The sequence below is a fragment of the Typopeltis vanoorti genome, chromosome 13, assembly GCF_054136105.1.
Source record: "Typopeltis vanoorti isolate ZY-2024b chromosome 13, IOZ_Tvanoo_1.0, whole genome shotgun sequence".
NCBI classification, from domain to species: domain Eukaryota; kingdom Metazoa; phylum Arthropoda; class Arachnida; order Uropygi; family Thelyphonidae; genus Typopeltis; species Typopeltis vanoorti.
This window is the reverse complement of record NC_143561.1, coordinates 11,642,999-11,660,515: the sequence shown is the minus strand read 5'-3', so window position 1 is coordinate 11,660,515 and position 17,517 is coordinate 11,642,999. Positions and strand designations below refer to the sequence as shown.

The following is a 17,517-nucleotide window of genomic DNA, read 5'->3' as shown; positions in this document are numbered from 1 at the left end:
GTAAGGATTTCTGAAATTATTATTATTATTATTATTATTATTATCTGAGCCCTCTAGGGAGTCAATGACTTCCAACGAGGGAGGCTACAAATCACCCAAACCAGTTGGCATACCTTCTCTTAAATTCATTCATACTTCACGCACTGACTATGCCTAAAGACAAACGATACCACTCACTCACTCATTGCACTATTAGACAAATGATAGCTCTTACCCATTGCTTGACTGTATAAAAACTTAACTTCCATTGATTTCTTCGTATTCTCTCCCCACCTTCCATATAATGAAAACTTTTATCTGACGCTATCATGTAACACCCATTCAGTAGTTTATAAACCTCTATCATATCATTCCTCTTTCTCCTAGTAAAATTCTCACAATGTGAGTTAATACTTAGTTGGGTGACCTTTAGCGTTAATTACGGCCTTAGAACGTCTTCCCATGGAGTGAACCAAGTTGTTTAGTTCTGCAGCTGTTATAATGTGAAACCAAGATTGAATCATTGCTTCTATTAATTGGGGTTTATTGGTGGGTTGCTTCTGACTAACAGGTTTCTTTAGTCGGCTCCATAGATTTTCGATTGGGTTAAGGTCTGGCCTATTCCCAGACCATTCCAGCAGTGGAATATGATTATCTTGAAACCACTTTTTTCACTCAGCAGAAACATGACATGGAGCTGGATCCTGTTGAAATATAAATGATTCATTATCATGGAAAAGATCATGTGCGGAAGGCTTCAGTTTGGGCTCAAATATTTCATTTATGTATTTTTGGCCATTTATATTCCCATTAATCACGCAAATTCTGCTCACACCTTTTGATGTCATAGAACCTCAGATCATAACACCAAGTGGGTGTAATGCAATCAGGATGCAAATCTTCTTCCATTCTTCTCCTTACGTATTTTATACCATCATTACCAAAGAGGGAGATTTTGGTCTCATCACTCCAAATAACATTGTCTATTTGTTCCGCTGTGTAGTTCACATGGGTTTTAGCCCAATTTAATCTTTTCAACCTTTGTTTGAGAGATACAAATGGCTTTTTTCATGGAATTCCAGCATTTAGACCAAATTCCTGCAGTCTGCGCCGAACAGTGCTTGCACTCAACTTCACATTGTATTGCGCCATTTCACTTTGTATACACCCAGATGATTTTCTTCTGTCACGTAGGCACAGTCTCTAAATTCTTCTATCATCACTTGCTGTTGTGCACATTTTCCTGCCTTTATCTGTCTGGTTTTGAAGTGACCGAGTCTCCTTATACCTCTTCAAAAATTTAGAAATGCCAACTTTGGTTAAGTTTCCACCAATTGTTCTTCTAATTTCTTCTAACTGTAGTCTTGTTCAGTTAATAGTACTATTTCACATCGCGTACTGGGTGACCAGTCCACCTTTTGCTCTACTGCTTTAATTTTTTTACGTTTTACAAGCTCACTAAATGAATGAACACAATAAAAAAACCAACCAACTTGATAGCAATCACATAACACACTGACAAATATCCTCCTCTCAGCTCCAATACATGACATCAATTGCTGAATCCCACTGTGACCTTATTGTCTGATTGCCAAAAAAAAAGACACCTGATTGGCTCTTTAAACACTCATGCTCACTGGCGATATTCAAATGAAGGAAAGCTACTTCATATCAACCTAATCAAGTTGTGCTTCTTTTTTCTGGTTATTTGGATATAACGTCTCATAGAATACAGATAATTGAACAATCTTTGCTGCATTTCATTCCAGAATAAATTATCTTTCCATTGATATATCATTTTATGATATTACACCAAAAGCAAAGTGGTGTTATAAGCCATCATACCTCAAAAACACACTTTTTCCAAAAGGTTTCCACAATTTTGGCCACTAGTGTATTATTATGTGCTCGGAAATACACGGCTGCTGTGCTGAGCCCGTATATGATTGGTTGGCGGTAGTCGACTGGTTGCATAAAAAACTAGTTCTGCACATGGTACAATGTCAGTAGAATATAAAATCAGCAGTTAAAGGGTTTTAACTTCCAAATTGTAATGCACATTACACTAATATTTCATACTATCTGTCAAAGGTTAAGCTTTTTCTACAGTGTATTATTATTATTACTTGGCTAAAAACTACAGCACTGTCGAAACTTACCTCTACTATCATTTGTTGTGACACAGCATCGCTTATCAATGGGATAGTTACCATGGTTTTCGTTCTTCCGCAGATGCCTTTTGCCTGAAAAGCATACGCAGTAATGTTCACAGCTCCAATCACTTTTGGAACCACCATAAAAGTGTGGATGACACTCTCGTTTCCACAAATGCAAAATTTAGCAGGTGAGTCATCTAACAAATTAAAGTCAGTAGTTTTCTCGAGGTGCAATTCGAACTGTTGAAAGAAAAATCAGAATGTTGAGTGACCACATTTAGATTTTAAATAAATTGAATATCTAAAAAAATGCATTAATTATGTTTAACTCAGTCCATTAAAAATAAGAGTACAACACTTACCGTCTTCTCCACACCTAGCATATTCAATCTCTGATTTCAGCCAGAATATTTAAAAGAAATTAAGTTAGCCAGTTTCGTCCACAAATGACAAGATTTGTCAGACCAGAAGTCGGCCAAACAGCCAAAGCTCTTATAAATAATTCGCTGGCATGATGGCCACTCGTCATTGGCTACTAAGCCGTGAATACGCAACAGTTTTGTTTTAATTTTTTTTTGTTAATTACTACATACATAAAGCAGGGTATTGATATCTATTAAACAGGGCAAAGATTCACCATAATCTTGATATTATTATTATTATTATTATTATTATTATTATTATTATTATTATTATTAAAGTAGTAAAGTAGTAAAGGATCTGAAAGGATACCACGACAACACCCCAATATACTTGTCTGAATACCTTACTCCACATTATCAGAAAATATTCTACCAAGCAAGGAAATTAAAAACAGAAAACAATTACCAGTTTATATGGATAAGAGACAGCAAAATATTCCTTAGAAAGACACACGACTCAAAACCAATCGAAATAAAATCCGTAGATGACCTCAACAGGCTGTCACATTGAAAGGAATATTGACAACTCGTAAAGAAGGACCAGCACCCCAACCAACATGAATGCACACCATCAAGCAGACGTAATCACCCCGGAACATGATAATTGCCACATTCTGAAATCAATATCAGAATGGAAACATCTCACAATCCCCAAAAAAGGACTATCTATTCTCCACATCAACATCAGAAGCATTCAAAAATACTGGCTGACCCTGCAAGCTTATCTGAAGGAAGATATAGACGAAATAGACATTTTAATACTGACTGAAGTATCTACGACAAAGGAGGATGCATCCTCCTACCAAATGCCACACTTCCAACAACACAAACACTGCAGACAAACAAAACGAGGCGGTGGTATAATAATATTTACCAAACATAAACTAGAAGTAACAGAAATAAACTATAAATTAGAATACGCAGAAAACATATGCATCGAAATTAAAAACATCAAACAAGAAAATTCCCTGATATTAAATGCAATATACAGACCACCCAACTTAAGCACCACAAAATTCCTAGAAGAACTAAACAGATGGCTTTCAGCCACGAAAGTAGGCACCTCAAAATATTTGATAATAATAGGAGACATTAATATAAACATTAGGAACATAAATAACAACACAGAACAAATACCTTGACCTATTATCGGCATATAACATAACCCCATCCATACAGTCGTATACACGAGAAGAGATAGTCGGAAACACAACAACCTCAACCTGCATTGATCATATAAATATAAGGGCCCCTCCAAACAGCCACACAGCAGCCGTCATAACATGCAAACTAGCAGACCATTATTTCACAGCATTGCAGTTACACACTGAACCAGAACCCATAAAAATCACTGAGACTACGAAACAGTATCATAGCATTGTAAACGAAGCCATAGTGAACGATGAAATCAGAAAAACAGAGTGGATGCAGACAGCATCTTTAGACTCAGCTGAAGCTGTATATAATAATCTTAAATTTGCATTTAACAATATATACAACAAAGCATTAACAAAAATAAAAATACGCCCCCAAACGAAACAAAATCCATGGATAACAGACAACATACTAACAGACATACAAAGAAAAGATGCCCTATGGAAACAACTTAAGAAGTCACCGATCAATATCGCTTTAAAAGCTGAATACAAAAGAAAACGGAATCTCCTAACAACCCAGATTAGAACGGCGAAAAGAAACTATTACAGCAACAAATTAACAACAGCACAGAACGACATAAAGGAAACCTGGCACCTGATTAATGAAATGCTGGACAATATACACAAAACCACAGCCACGGAAACATTAAAACACAGCTTTGCCTGCGACCCCAAATCCCTCAAACAGTTGGCAAACAATTTTAATCAGCACTTCGTGAACTCTGTCCAAAAGCTACAAGAAACAACCTTTCCTCACACATACGAACATTCTCCACTAGGTCCACGAGCAACCCAGTCGATGTGGTTCCCTACAGTAACAAAGGAAGCACTATCACTGGCAATTCAACAAATTAATCCTAACAAAGGACCGGGGATAGACGGAATCAGACCAAAAGACATCAAGAAACACTCAACAGACCTACTTCCAGTTATACAAAAACTGTTAAATAAAATCTTCGAAACGGGACACATACCTGAAACACTGAAGACTGCATTAATCACACCCATACACAAACAGGGAAAAAGAAACATAATAAGTAATTACAGACCTATCGCCACGCTGCCTGTAATCATCCAAATCATGGAGCGCATTGTACATCAGAAACTCTCCACATACGTTGAAAAATTTCAAATCATACCCAAAACACAATATGGCTTTCAAAAAAATAAAGGAACAGCAACACTCCTGGAAGATTTCACAGATCTAATAAACGGTGCATTGGATAAAAACAGAATAACATTAGTGGTATTCATTGACCTAACAAAAGCATTTGACACACTAACACATAAAACCTTGTTAACGAAATTTGCCCATATCGGAATTGGAGGTCGTCTACTCCAGTGGTTTAAAGCATACACGAAAAACAGAAAGCACATCACACGCATAGGATCAGCACACAGCAAAGAGGTACATGTAACCTGTGGAGTACCGCAAGGAGCTGTCCTATCTCCCATTCTATTTAACATATACACACACGACATAAGCGAACTCCCCCTAAAAAGTAAAATCTTCCAATATGCAGATGACACTGCCATAGTATCCATTCACAACACTGCAAAAATCGCTTACAAAAATATGCAACACGACATCAATCAAATCACTAACTGGTTAACCGAAAACGGCATATATATAAACCCTGGAAAAACAAAGCTAATGATATTCAAAAACCCCCAAACCCTGCCCATATAAACTAAATATCTCACTATCAAACATTCATCCTCCTATACACAAAGTGCAGAACCTAAAATCCCAACCATCACACAGGTGAAAACAACACGCTACCTTGGACTTCACTTCGATGCAGATCAAAGTTGGAATAGCCATACAAACTACCTACATACCAAGCTTAGGATAATAGCAAGCAAACTACACAGATTAAAAGACATTGCCCCAACCCACATAAAAATACTAATCTATAAAGCATTATGTGAAAACATTGTAAGATATGCAATCACATCATATGCATTCTGTGCAGACTACAGACTTAACAGGCTACAATGGTTGCAAGATAAAATGATAAAACTGATATTCTGGGAACAACCCACTCTTATGCAGGAAGCATGGACAAAACACAAAATATTTAAGGTGAAACATTTACGCCACTACACAGTCATGTTAAAACACTACTACAGCCCAACATGTAGAGTAACCAGAACAACATATCAAATAACAAGACCACAGTCAACAAACTACATAACATATAAGAACAACAATCACCACGGCAAAGCCACCCGAAACTTCTACGTACCTGACATGATTTGCATTAGGATTATACATTTATGAAATGCATTAGGATTATACACTTAAAATGTACCAGTTTTTCAGAAACAACCTGACAACATAAATCCAATGCAACACGCGAGGAATGGAAGTGCTTCTGCAGGAAGAACAAAAAAAGTAGCTAAGACAGCCACCTACTACACAGCAGATTGTGTCACAGGGCGTGATTTTAGGCAAAATCACACGACGACCTGTACATACAAAAAATACAAGTTAGTCCTATAATTTAAACCATTTAAATTTACTAATAGAAAACGGTTTAGAGACTATAAAACCCAGCTTACTAGATCTTGTCCAAGAACTCTTTGACAAACAGAACGAACAAAGAACAAATAATCTAACGAATATGAAGATTTGGTCAAACATAACAATTTGGCAGTGATAGAAGTGTTGCGAACGGCATTAAACTCAGCATTAACGCACTAACTAACAGGCAACTCAATTTAATGAAAGAGACATCCAAAGTACGTCAATAACTTCATTCTCTAAACCTACAATACGAATCTTTACATCAGTAACAACATCAAGAAGATCTTGTCAGAAACGATCTTACTGAAACTGCACCTACAGAAAACCTCAGAGACGTAGCTTTAAAATTAGGCCATGATTGACATCCCCGTATAGTTTAACGACATTCAGACCAGAAATTAGAATCCCAGGAAGAGCAAAAAAACAAGGCTTGCAACGACCTGCGCCAGTCATAGTTCGTCATAGAAGCAAGTCCACAAGAGACAATCTCATAAAAGCCAGCAGACAGAAAAAAAAAACAGTTGCCAAGGACTTGAATGCATTGCAAGACAATACACGAATCTTTCTATCCTAATATTTAACACCATTCCAGCAGAATCTGTTGTATCAAGCAAGAAAAGCAAAAGCAGAAAAAATTACCAGTTTTTGTGGATCACAGATGCAACATATTCTTGAGGAAGTCACAAACTTCAAAGCCGATACAAATTAAAAGCTAAGAAAACACAGAAAGGCTGCCACAGTGAAAAAAATGTCCCTTATTAGTTCAAAAGAAGACCATAATGAAGATGAATGTTTACCATCAAGATATATGCAATAACATCAGAATGCAATTTCACTTTGATCAGACCTTTCAGATCATTAATTTGAGCATACTTCCAACACACCAATCAAATTAATAAAAAAATATCTAACCGGTGTCATCCTCAGATAAGCTTATTAAAAAGCTTCAAGGATGCAAGCTGAGACATTATACCTCAACAGAGATCAGAAAAAAAGAGAGAATTATTTAATACATTGAAGTGCTGTAGATACAGCGGTTAAAAACATTAAAAGCAAAAATTGTAAAATATATATAACTTACTGTTATACTATAAATGCTGTTAAAAATGTAATTTATATAATTGCAAACTACAAATTACTATATATAGTATCTACTATCAACACATTATACAAAAAATAGAAAAATGAGTATGCAATTCACTGTAAAAAAACAACTAGAGCATTGTAGGCGTAGACTTCTGTGGCTAATTGGTTCAAAAGATATATGTCGGTGATTACACCACATATTTTTAAATTTATTATTCAGTTATATTTGTATAACTGAATAATAAAAAATGTGGTGTAATCACCGAAATATATCTTTTCAACTAGAACATGTTTTGTAAATGCATAATATTCAATCATAACTTTAATAAAAATTCATTGAATTAAAAAATACTATTATCATTTGTATGTAATTTTTAAATTTTGTAATTTCTATAATTTTATAATGTAATTATTATATGTATGCAAGACATGACAAAGTGAAAAAAACATATATATTATTATCATTCTTACGAGAGACCTCCAGGTAGTCAGAGACTCATTGAGGGAAGCCACATGCATGGTATCTAGCTAATCCGAACTAATAAAAACCATGCTCGTTCGGATTAGCGAATATCCCCCCAAGAGACAACACTATCTAGCTTTAAGACAAAAATAATCAGATTCTAATGGTACATCAATTTAATTCTGTAAAAAATTAACTCATAGAAAAGAGCTAATGTACTGTAATATAAAACAAAATAATAATAATAATAATAATTCAGTACACAAATTTATTTTAGTAAAAATATTTAATTTGTATGCACTTATTGTTGAGGATTCTGATTAAATAAAAATGCATAGTTCAATAGATAACTTAATTTGCATAAAAAATATCACTTTCCTGTACACAACACACAAAATATTTACACAAAAATGTTTTATTTCTTTGTAAAAATATCGCTGATTTCTTTTGCTTCTTGGAAACTAAACATTTTTCGAATGCTTCTTCTCGGAGTTGAATTAGCAACAAAATTTTGTCGAATGGCATATCATTCTGCTTAGCACATTCCATACACATATGAAAACTGTCAATTTCCTATTCATGTTTTACTTCTTTTTCTTGGTGTTCTTCATCGTCTTTTAATTCATTCTGTAGCGTCATATTTATAATATCAGCATCTGATTTGATTTCTTTCGAATTCAGTTTCGGTTCTGCCTGTAATCCATTCCGCAACATCTGTTGGTGACATTTCAACATCTGGATTTATATTTTTAATCAAATTATGCACGTTTCGGATTTCCTCTTTTTGTGTTTGTGATTCATGCCGACAATACAGTACATGCTGAACAGTATAAAAAAGTAAACATGAACACACAGTAAACCAAATAACCTCCAGTATAACCGTACAATCGAGAGTATGAAAAAAAATACTGTACTGTAATAATAATAATAAAATAAATAATAATAATTAAATAATAATTATTAAATAAAAATAATAGTACACAAAACGTAATAAATAAAACTGTTTTTTTAAACCCCAGTTCGGATTACTGGATGGTTCGGACTAAAGAGGTTCGGATTAGCGAGATATACATACACCAGCTATCATACTTATCCTTGAATTCATTCACAGCTTGCACACACAACATTCAATGGTAATCCATTCCAATCACGCACCACCCTATGAGAGAAAAACTCAGTCCTCACCCATTCTTAGCAGACTTCATTCTCAGCTTGAAAGGAGCTCTCTCCTCCTTTCCCCACCCTCCATAAATTGAAAAATTTCATACATTGAAATCCTGTATGAACCTTTCAGAAGTTTGTAAGTCTCAATCATTTCTCACCTCTTTCTACTGTCTGCTATTGTCTGCAGTCTACATATTCTCAATCTGTCTTCATACTCAGTATTCCACAATCTTGATATCATTTTAACACTTTACTTTTTACTCTCTCCAATATATCAGAATCACAACGGAAACCAGTAGACCAGAACTGAGAACAACATCCTTATCTTTACATGAACGTTTAAGCATTGCAATTGTATTTGCAATCTTTGCCACATGACCCCTGAAACTTAATTTCCTATCTATTAACACCACAAGATCCCTAGCTTCATCAGTTTCTTCTAGCCTAATCCCACCAATATAATACGATATAGAATATCTAATCATTCCGAAGGTGAATGACTTTACATTTACTAACATTGAACTGACATCTATTTTCCCATGCCCACAATTCAGCCTATCTAAATCATTCTGCAAAGACTGCATATCAGGCATTCCTCATTACCCTACCTATCTTTGCATCATCAGCAAATAGCTGTATGTCGCTTGTCAAATCCTACCCAATATAATTAATGCACATATTGAATAACAGTGGACCAAGCACAGACCTTGTGGTACACCCCTTGTTTCATTTAACCTTGCAGACTCAGATCCCCCGTATACCACTTTTTGCTATCTGTCAGTCCTCTTATTCATGCTAATGTTGTATAAACCAAACCCATTTTCTTCAATTTTATCCAGCAGTCTGCCATTCTGTATTCTTTCAAAAGCTTTAGCAAAATCCAAAAGTATCATGGCAAATTATCCATTTCCCTTGTCTAGTTCCCTTGTCTAGTTCACATACTATAACAATGTTATAGTATGTGAGCAAGTTGCTAAAGCATGAGCTTTCCTTAGTAAACCCATGTTGTTCATTGCAAAGTAGAGATTCACTGTCAAACCACTTCTGAATGTGAGCCCTGACCAATTTTTCCAAAATCTTTAGTACCACTCCTGAGGTACTGATTGGTCGATAGTTGAATACATCGGTCTTTGCACCACCCTTGTGCAATGGAATTACTATATAGATTCCTTCAATTTCTGCGGAATCTTCCTTGTTCTGAGTCTCATATTATAAAGTCTGGTCAGAGGATTTGTCAGTTCAGCTAAACACTCTTTTAGCACACGTGTTTTTATCCCATCAGACACAATTGATGTATTCTTATACAATTTGTGCAACCGCTGTAATACCTCGTGCTCATACCCCTGCGTTTCTTCATCTAGTGAAGAGGTATAATGGGTGCAATGTTGCGTACACCAGTTTGATAGTTTTTAACAAAATGGGCACGAGTGTTACAGATGCAGCCTCTTCTGCATCGGTAACACTCGACATCAGGATTTAAAAGAGTTATTCTTTAACATTCATTCTTTCTTTTACTCGCAGCATATCGACAGACTTCTTGTGGATTGTCTTCAGCACGCAGAGCCAGTTTCTATTCACACGCAGACTTTGCCTTCCGTACAACATTTGTGACTATTCTAGCCTGCTGCTTATGACGTCCATAACGGACGTCATCCTTATGCACACGGTATTCCTTCAACATCGTACTTTTCTTACGAATCTCTTGCTTAATAAGATTACACATCCATTTGCTCCTACTCTATTTATTCTTCGAACTCTTGGGACACATTCTAATATCTGATATATTCTGAGAAAACTATTAACAATGGCGTTTGCATACCACGGCGCTTGGCCGCACGAAGGAAGACTTGGTTTCAAGTCTAGTCGGCGACTAGAGGAAATTTTTCTAAGCCTTTTTTCGACCGGTTCCCGAGTTAGTCGATCTCTGGCACGGGCAAGCGGGTTTTTCCTCCCGGAAACTCGGGTTTTTTCGTCCCGTAAACTCAAGAAAATCGACCGTAGAACCCACATTATTTCAGACATTAAATATATTGTGTTAGGGTTAGGGACCACGAGATGGCGGCACATTTGAGCCGTCTCTCTTAACTGTGTACTGCTTAATTAGTGATAGCCTTGGGCCATCTATTTCTGATTAGTACCAGTGGAGATTGAACTGCCCACTCAGTCTCCAAAAGTTAGATAGGGCTAAATGGCTTCGCCTACTCCCGTATAGGAATAAGAAGGCGTTAGCTGATTTTTTTTTTTTAACTATTAACAATATTAACGATGTTAAAATATCTTCTCAAATTCTAGCAATATCCCATGGGAAACATCCCTCGCTCATGCCTCTTGTAACAATATTACACTCAGTTTAACCAAACATGATCCCATTAAACAGTTATGTTGAGATCCACAAAGAGAACAGTTCGTGTTTATCCAACCTCATGTTTAGTTTCGATTCAAATTTTCATTGTTCCTAAATCTTTAACTATGGCTAGACAGGGAAGCGATTCTGAAATATGCTACTGATCTGGCACAAGCTCGATGACACGAGTCAGCCTTGTCCACACTAATTTCTTGATATCCTACGAGAACAGTACTCTCATTCAACAAATACGTTCAAGGCATTATGATCACGTAACAGATTTCACTGAACATTAACGTTTTTTTAATTGCGGTGCAAATTATTTAATTTTTCAAAAATATTTAATCCACAGACATCGCCATAAAGTGGCTGATAGTTGCGTAACTTTTAGTTAACGATATATGCGAGACCATAACAATAATACATGACATGATTAAGTTACATTAGTATCAAATTCTAATAAACAAACGTATAGAAATTATCATATGAATTAACAAATTATTCTGTTACTTGTTACTTCTCTTGGACTTCTCTCTTGGACTTCAATATTCTCAGATCTTATTTCGGTTTTCTAAAACACACTTGTAATTGTATAAAACCACTCTGATTTAGTCTCTATAGGCGTTTCTTATCATATTGGTACAACCTGCTTTCCTAACCTTTCCTCATCCATTCGGTATAAATTACAGTAGCACAATAGATTCGTTCTGTTAATGTTAACATTGTGAAGCCCCTTCCTAATATCTACTGCTTTAATTATAATTTTGCAGTTGTAACCAGGCATTCATTACCTTTCCTAATATTTCTTTGAACTGCCACATCTTGTGTTCTGTAATTTAAACAGGTTAATTTCTAACCCCAGCTACCAGATTATGGATTAATTTCGGTTTTACTTCAAGCAAATATATTCGTTTGATTTTCAACCACGAACCTTGGATATTCTATTATCGGTTTCCGTGTTTGATTCTTTCGTTGCTAAAATTGTTCTTAGAGAGTAAAATAGTTTATTTTTATAAGTTTTCTTTCGGAAGGTGACTGTGGTTTTCAATATCCCTACCTATTTTATGTGTTTTTTTTTATTCTTGGTTTTATTGCCAGTGTTGTATTGCAATTCATTAGTTCAGTTAAGGGATCTCGAAGACCCGTTGAATTTATTTCGAATATATCATCATTTGCATAAAGTAAAGAGCTAAGTTGAATATCTTTAATTTTTAAATCAGGTTTATTGTGGATTTTTTATTTCATATCATGGTGCATATCACTGAAGAGAGTGGCATATTAGCTAACAACTGATTTTACGTCCAGTGATGTTCTTCTTCTATCTAGTTCAATTTTAAATGATTATTTAAATGTAAATATAAACTGTGCATTGCTCTGTATAATTCCCATTTAACATAGCCCTAGGCTTTATAAGAACGTTTCTCTTGGCAGTATCTTATCGTTGTCATTTCAGATGTAGAAATTTATACCAAAATCCTTGTTGTGTTCTGTGATATCTGGACTTTTCATATGCCTGCAGTTCCAGCATTTTCAAATCATTCTGCAAGTACTGCATATCAGCGAAAATACTGATATGATGATATCCTGCCTATGTTTTCGTCATCGGCGAATAGCTGTAAGTGCTGTACCGTCGACAGAGTGTATCATAGAGGAAGCCTGCTTCATGACACCATTTAATAAGGGGCTCGTTCAGCCATATCGCGGTAGGTGGCATATTATGGCAACAAGATATTTTACAAATATATGGCGTTTTGTTTAGTTTATATGCTTATCATATTTTAATAATATAAAAAATATTCATACGATATGATTACATATTTAATTATGGTACTGCTGTTAAGATGAACTGGAATAATTTATATCATATTTATTATTATTAAGCTTATTAATAAGAATTAAAAATTAAGATTAATTTGTAGGCCTGTGTAGATCAGTCCAAGTGGCATTTGCATCCTCTGGGCTAAGCCACCTGAAGAATGAATTAAAGTTTAATCTATTCCTCGACTAGAGTAACTTTTCTAAACCTTTATTGTATGGGTTAACAAGTTCGCCGATCTATAGAACAGGTAAAAGGGATTTATCTCCAAGATCCATTAGGGTTTCTGTCCTGTAAATTCCAGAAATTCGACCGTAAATTTCCACACTATTCCAGACAATAACATATTCTGTTAGGGTTACGGAACACGAGATGGTGACACTTGTCAGGCATCTCTTCATCGGATGTCTTTCATAATTAGTGATAGTCTTGGGTCAGTTTTATCTCATTGGCTACTGGTGGAGTTAAACTGCCCAATCAATCTCCAAAATGTTCGATAGTAATAAAACGATTTAACCTATACCTTAAAAGGGATTAAAGTGCGTTAGTTGATGGCTTATTAATATTTACTAGATATTGTGAAATGTATTAATAGTATTTCTTAAATATTAGTAATAAAATTAGCTTTCTCTTTATTGAAACTCACTGGCAAGCATCTAGAGAGGTAGCTGAAGGCAGTAACTGTAATGCGAACTTTCTCTCCCCGGATCACTGAATACGGCAGCAGGAGTGAGACAAAGAATCTCGTGACGGTAGAAACCTTCGCTTCCTCTGAGAAGAATATTCCCATTTCCTGGTGCATGCACACAGCCCTAGCCATCCATTCCGTGTTGGTGTGGGGAAGTTCTAGATTCAGCTCCAACTTCCCGGAGTCACTTTAAAATATAAAAATAAATGTAATTATTAAATTTTGATTTCGTTAGACTATTCTTATTTATTTGCTACAAAAAAATAAATGAAATCATTTTGATATTGTAGTGTCGTCTAGAGTTCAGACCTAACTTCGTTATATACAGCACGAGTGCTACTCATAAATGAAATCCACTAAATTTTTTTGTGCCGCTGTAGGGAGTAGACAAGGCTGTTTTAACCTTTTCTAATTCTGGATATTGAGGGGAGGTTTAGTCTCCACTGGAAGCTAATCAAAGATAGCTGACCCAAGATTATCACTAATTATTCGTGGTATATTGTGAAGAGAGGCAGCTCAAAATTATCGTCATCTCATGGTCCTTAATCCTGACACTATAATTACTGTTCTTCTTAAATAATGTGGCTTCCATGGTCCATTTTACTGAGTTCACGGAACGAAAACCAAGAGTTTCCAGGTGATAAAAACGCTTATCACCTCTACTAAAGTTTGACTAAATAAACGGAACTTTCATTTTCTTAATTACAAGGTGTTACTTTACATACCTATATGATCCCTAGAAACTGATTCCGTATTATCTGATATACATAAATTTAAACTGTCTGTGGAATTTTATATTCCATTTTACTCCCATTCTCACAAAAGAATCTTGTTTGTTCTTATATTACAGTCATAAGTCAGCTCAACCTGAAACAAGTTCTCACTCCTCGTATGACTCTTAGGCCAACTCTTTCCTGCCAAGACAATAACTGCTATATCATTCTCAGTTTGCAAAAATCGTATCTTCTTTTTTTCGCTTATTAGTTTTAACATGCCCAGCAACCAAATCTGCACAAATTCTCTTACTTACATTACTTACTCTCTTACTGCACAAATACCCTTAATGAACTACCTGCACATTTTGGAATATGTCCAGCCGGAGTGAGATGAAGAATCTCTTGACGGTAGTAACTTTCGCATCCTCTGAGAAGACTATTCCCATTCCATTTCCTGGTGCATGCAGATAGCCCTAGCCATCCATTTCTTGTTTCTGTGGGGAAGTTCTAGATTCCGCTCCAACTTCCCGGAGTCACTTTAAAATATAAAAAATATAAAAAAATAATAAAAAAAATTATAAAAATAAATATCATTATTAAATTTTGATTTCGTTAGACTATACCTGAGTCTAACTCTAGAGGACTTTGGCAAATTTTGAACTTCTCATTGATATTCTGTATTGTGTATTTTCAAAGGATAATTCTATGGGTGTTGTTCAGTAGAAACACCATTAGTTATTTTCCCAATGTTCAGTTCCACGCATGCACGCACATGCGCAAACACAGACAAAATATTTACAAAAGTAGTTGGACGCAGTACGTGCCATGCAAATTTTGGATCCTACGGCATTCAAATAAAGGGAGTGTCTTCGTAATTCTGGTAATAAAAGGTGGGATGTGTTGCATGATTTGCACTGTACTCGATGACAAGATGACACTTTTATCAACTGTCGTTTCACTGGATGCCACTTGTGATCGTCTGGGGCCATCTGTTTCTGATTGAGTACCGAATGAGATTAAACGAGAGCCCCCAAATTTGTTGAGTGCTAAACGTCCTCGCCTGTTCCATATTGGGGAATAAAAGGCGTTAGAGGATTTATATATAGTGCTTTACTAGGTCTCGTTGATCGAGAAATTCATAGTTTGTGATCTCGGTTCGTTCATTTATTATTTATCTGACTTCTAATGCTGAATATTATATTAAATTACTAAATTACCTGATAGTATGAATATCCCAGTGCATACTTTCTGTGTAAAAATCGTGAATTTCCAATTCAGCTGCCTTTTTCTTGTTCAGTTCTACGATTTCACTTTTCGCTGCTATGTATTCATCCGCATCTGAAAAAGAAAGTATGATTGTATAGAAAGCCAAAAAAAGTCTTGAATATGACATTTAAAATTTTGAAGCGAGAGCATAAGAATATCCTCTGTTTTTATAACTTATTTATGAAAAGAATATTCTTCATTGAAAACTTAAAAGTTTCCGAAATTATCAACAACTCACGAGAATATTGACCGTCCGCTTGGTTTAACTTTTTGTTTCATTAATATTTATCTGGAAGTCTTCTCCAAAACAACAGCAGAGTAATATTATGAATGATTTTAATTTTGGTTCTTTTTTTCAGAACATGTGTATGATTTTGTTCCACTTGAACAGATTTAAACCATTCAAATCATATTATGACCTTATTTACGAGGTTGATTACAACCCGGAAAGGTTGTGAACCTCTCATAGTTCAATACATCGAATAACTGTTGGTTGTCCCATAAACATGGTGAATACGAATCTAGAGACCGAACTTTTAGACTAAAGTGTAGATCTGCATTTGACCTACGTTGTAGCAATATCCTTACTGCTGGAAATGTCTCTGAAGTTGCATGGCAATCTAGCTAACGCTTAACAGCTCTTCGTAACATATTTTACTGAAATAAAAGCAACTCTTACACAAGCACTTTCTGCCTCATCTGACTAACTTACAAAATAATAACCTTAGGGATGCTGTTCTTCATCTGCACTTAAGGCTACGCATAAAAGTACAGCCCAAAAAATAAGTTTTTTTTTTTCTTCTTCTCCTAGACGTCTCTCCCTGCAGGTAGCATTAAGAATGACAACACCGTTTATAATATTATAATATCACATGCAACGGCCTTTATAGAAATGTCCTTCATATGAAAGTTGAGATCTGCGACACGACACAAAGTGAATACAGAGTTACGTCTTACAATACACTTTATCAGATACACTACCCGAAAGATCCATGGAACCACATGGAACAAAACTGTTGACACATTCCTTCAAATTCTGGAATGAAAGGTGTTATTTCCTGACTGAGAAGGAATGCAGACTTGCAGTCCACTTTACAATCTAGCATGAGTAATATGCCAAGAATGGGAGTGAAAAAAATTTCTTCGTAGGGAATGGAACAGAACCATGAACATGGGAAAGGAACCATGATCCTGAAAGTTTAATTTCGGTTTCTCTTGAACCTTTTATCAATTATTATATGATATAATCATTAAACAAGAAAGTCCTTTATGAGCATAGCTGGTGTCGGTTGTTGTTCTGCATCGGTAATCTCCTTGGATATAATTACTAGACTTTCATTAATTCCGCTTTTCCTAAAGCCGTTGGAACGAATTTAAATTGTAATATGTGAAATGCCCCATGGTTTACACCATATTAAAATGTAAATTGCACATTCAGTGTCCTCTATCAATCTGGCATCATACACAGCGCATGGCAGATTAAGCGGATTAAGAGCGTCGTTACTATCTGGCACAATGGCATTGTGTCCCAAAATTATTTCTACATGTATTATCCTAGAATGAACTCCTAATTACAGGAAAAGAAAACGTTAAACACCAAAAATGGGTTAAAATGTCTAAAACATCTGCTGCTGTATATACTTGAACAAAAAAGATGTAATTGTAAGATAAATAACCACACCAGGAAAATTGCTCAACACGCGAAGCAACAGTTGTGTAGTTAAGGTGAG

The 17,517-nt window shown here is 35.4% G+C and overlaps 1 protein-coding gene across 4 annotated transcripts in view; it reads right to left on the bottom strand.

Moving 5' to 3' along the window:
* The window catches only part of LOC150099935 (murinoglobulin-1-like), a 139,700-nt gene that overhangs the window by 34,595 nt on the left and 87,588 nt on the right, over window positions 1–17,517 (bottom strand). For all 4 annotated transcript variants that reach the window (XM_090402815.1, XM_090402816.1, XM_090402817.1 and 1 more), the window contains 3 exons: window positions 15,739–15,859; window positions 13,764–13,992; window positions 2,139–2,375 (listed from right to left, as the gene is read on the bottom strand). In XM_090402815.1, the coding sequence (XP_090258941.1) occupies window positions 2,139–2,375; window positions 13,764–13,992; window positions 15,739–15,859 (587 nt within the window). The remainder of the gene's footprint in view (window positions 1–2,138; window positions 2,376–13,763; window positions 13,993–15,738; window positions 15,860–17,517) is intronic.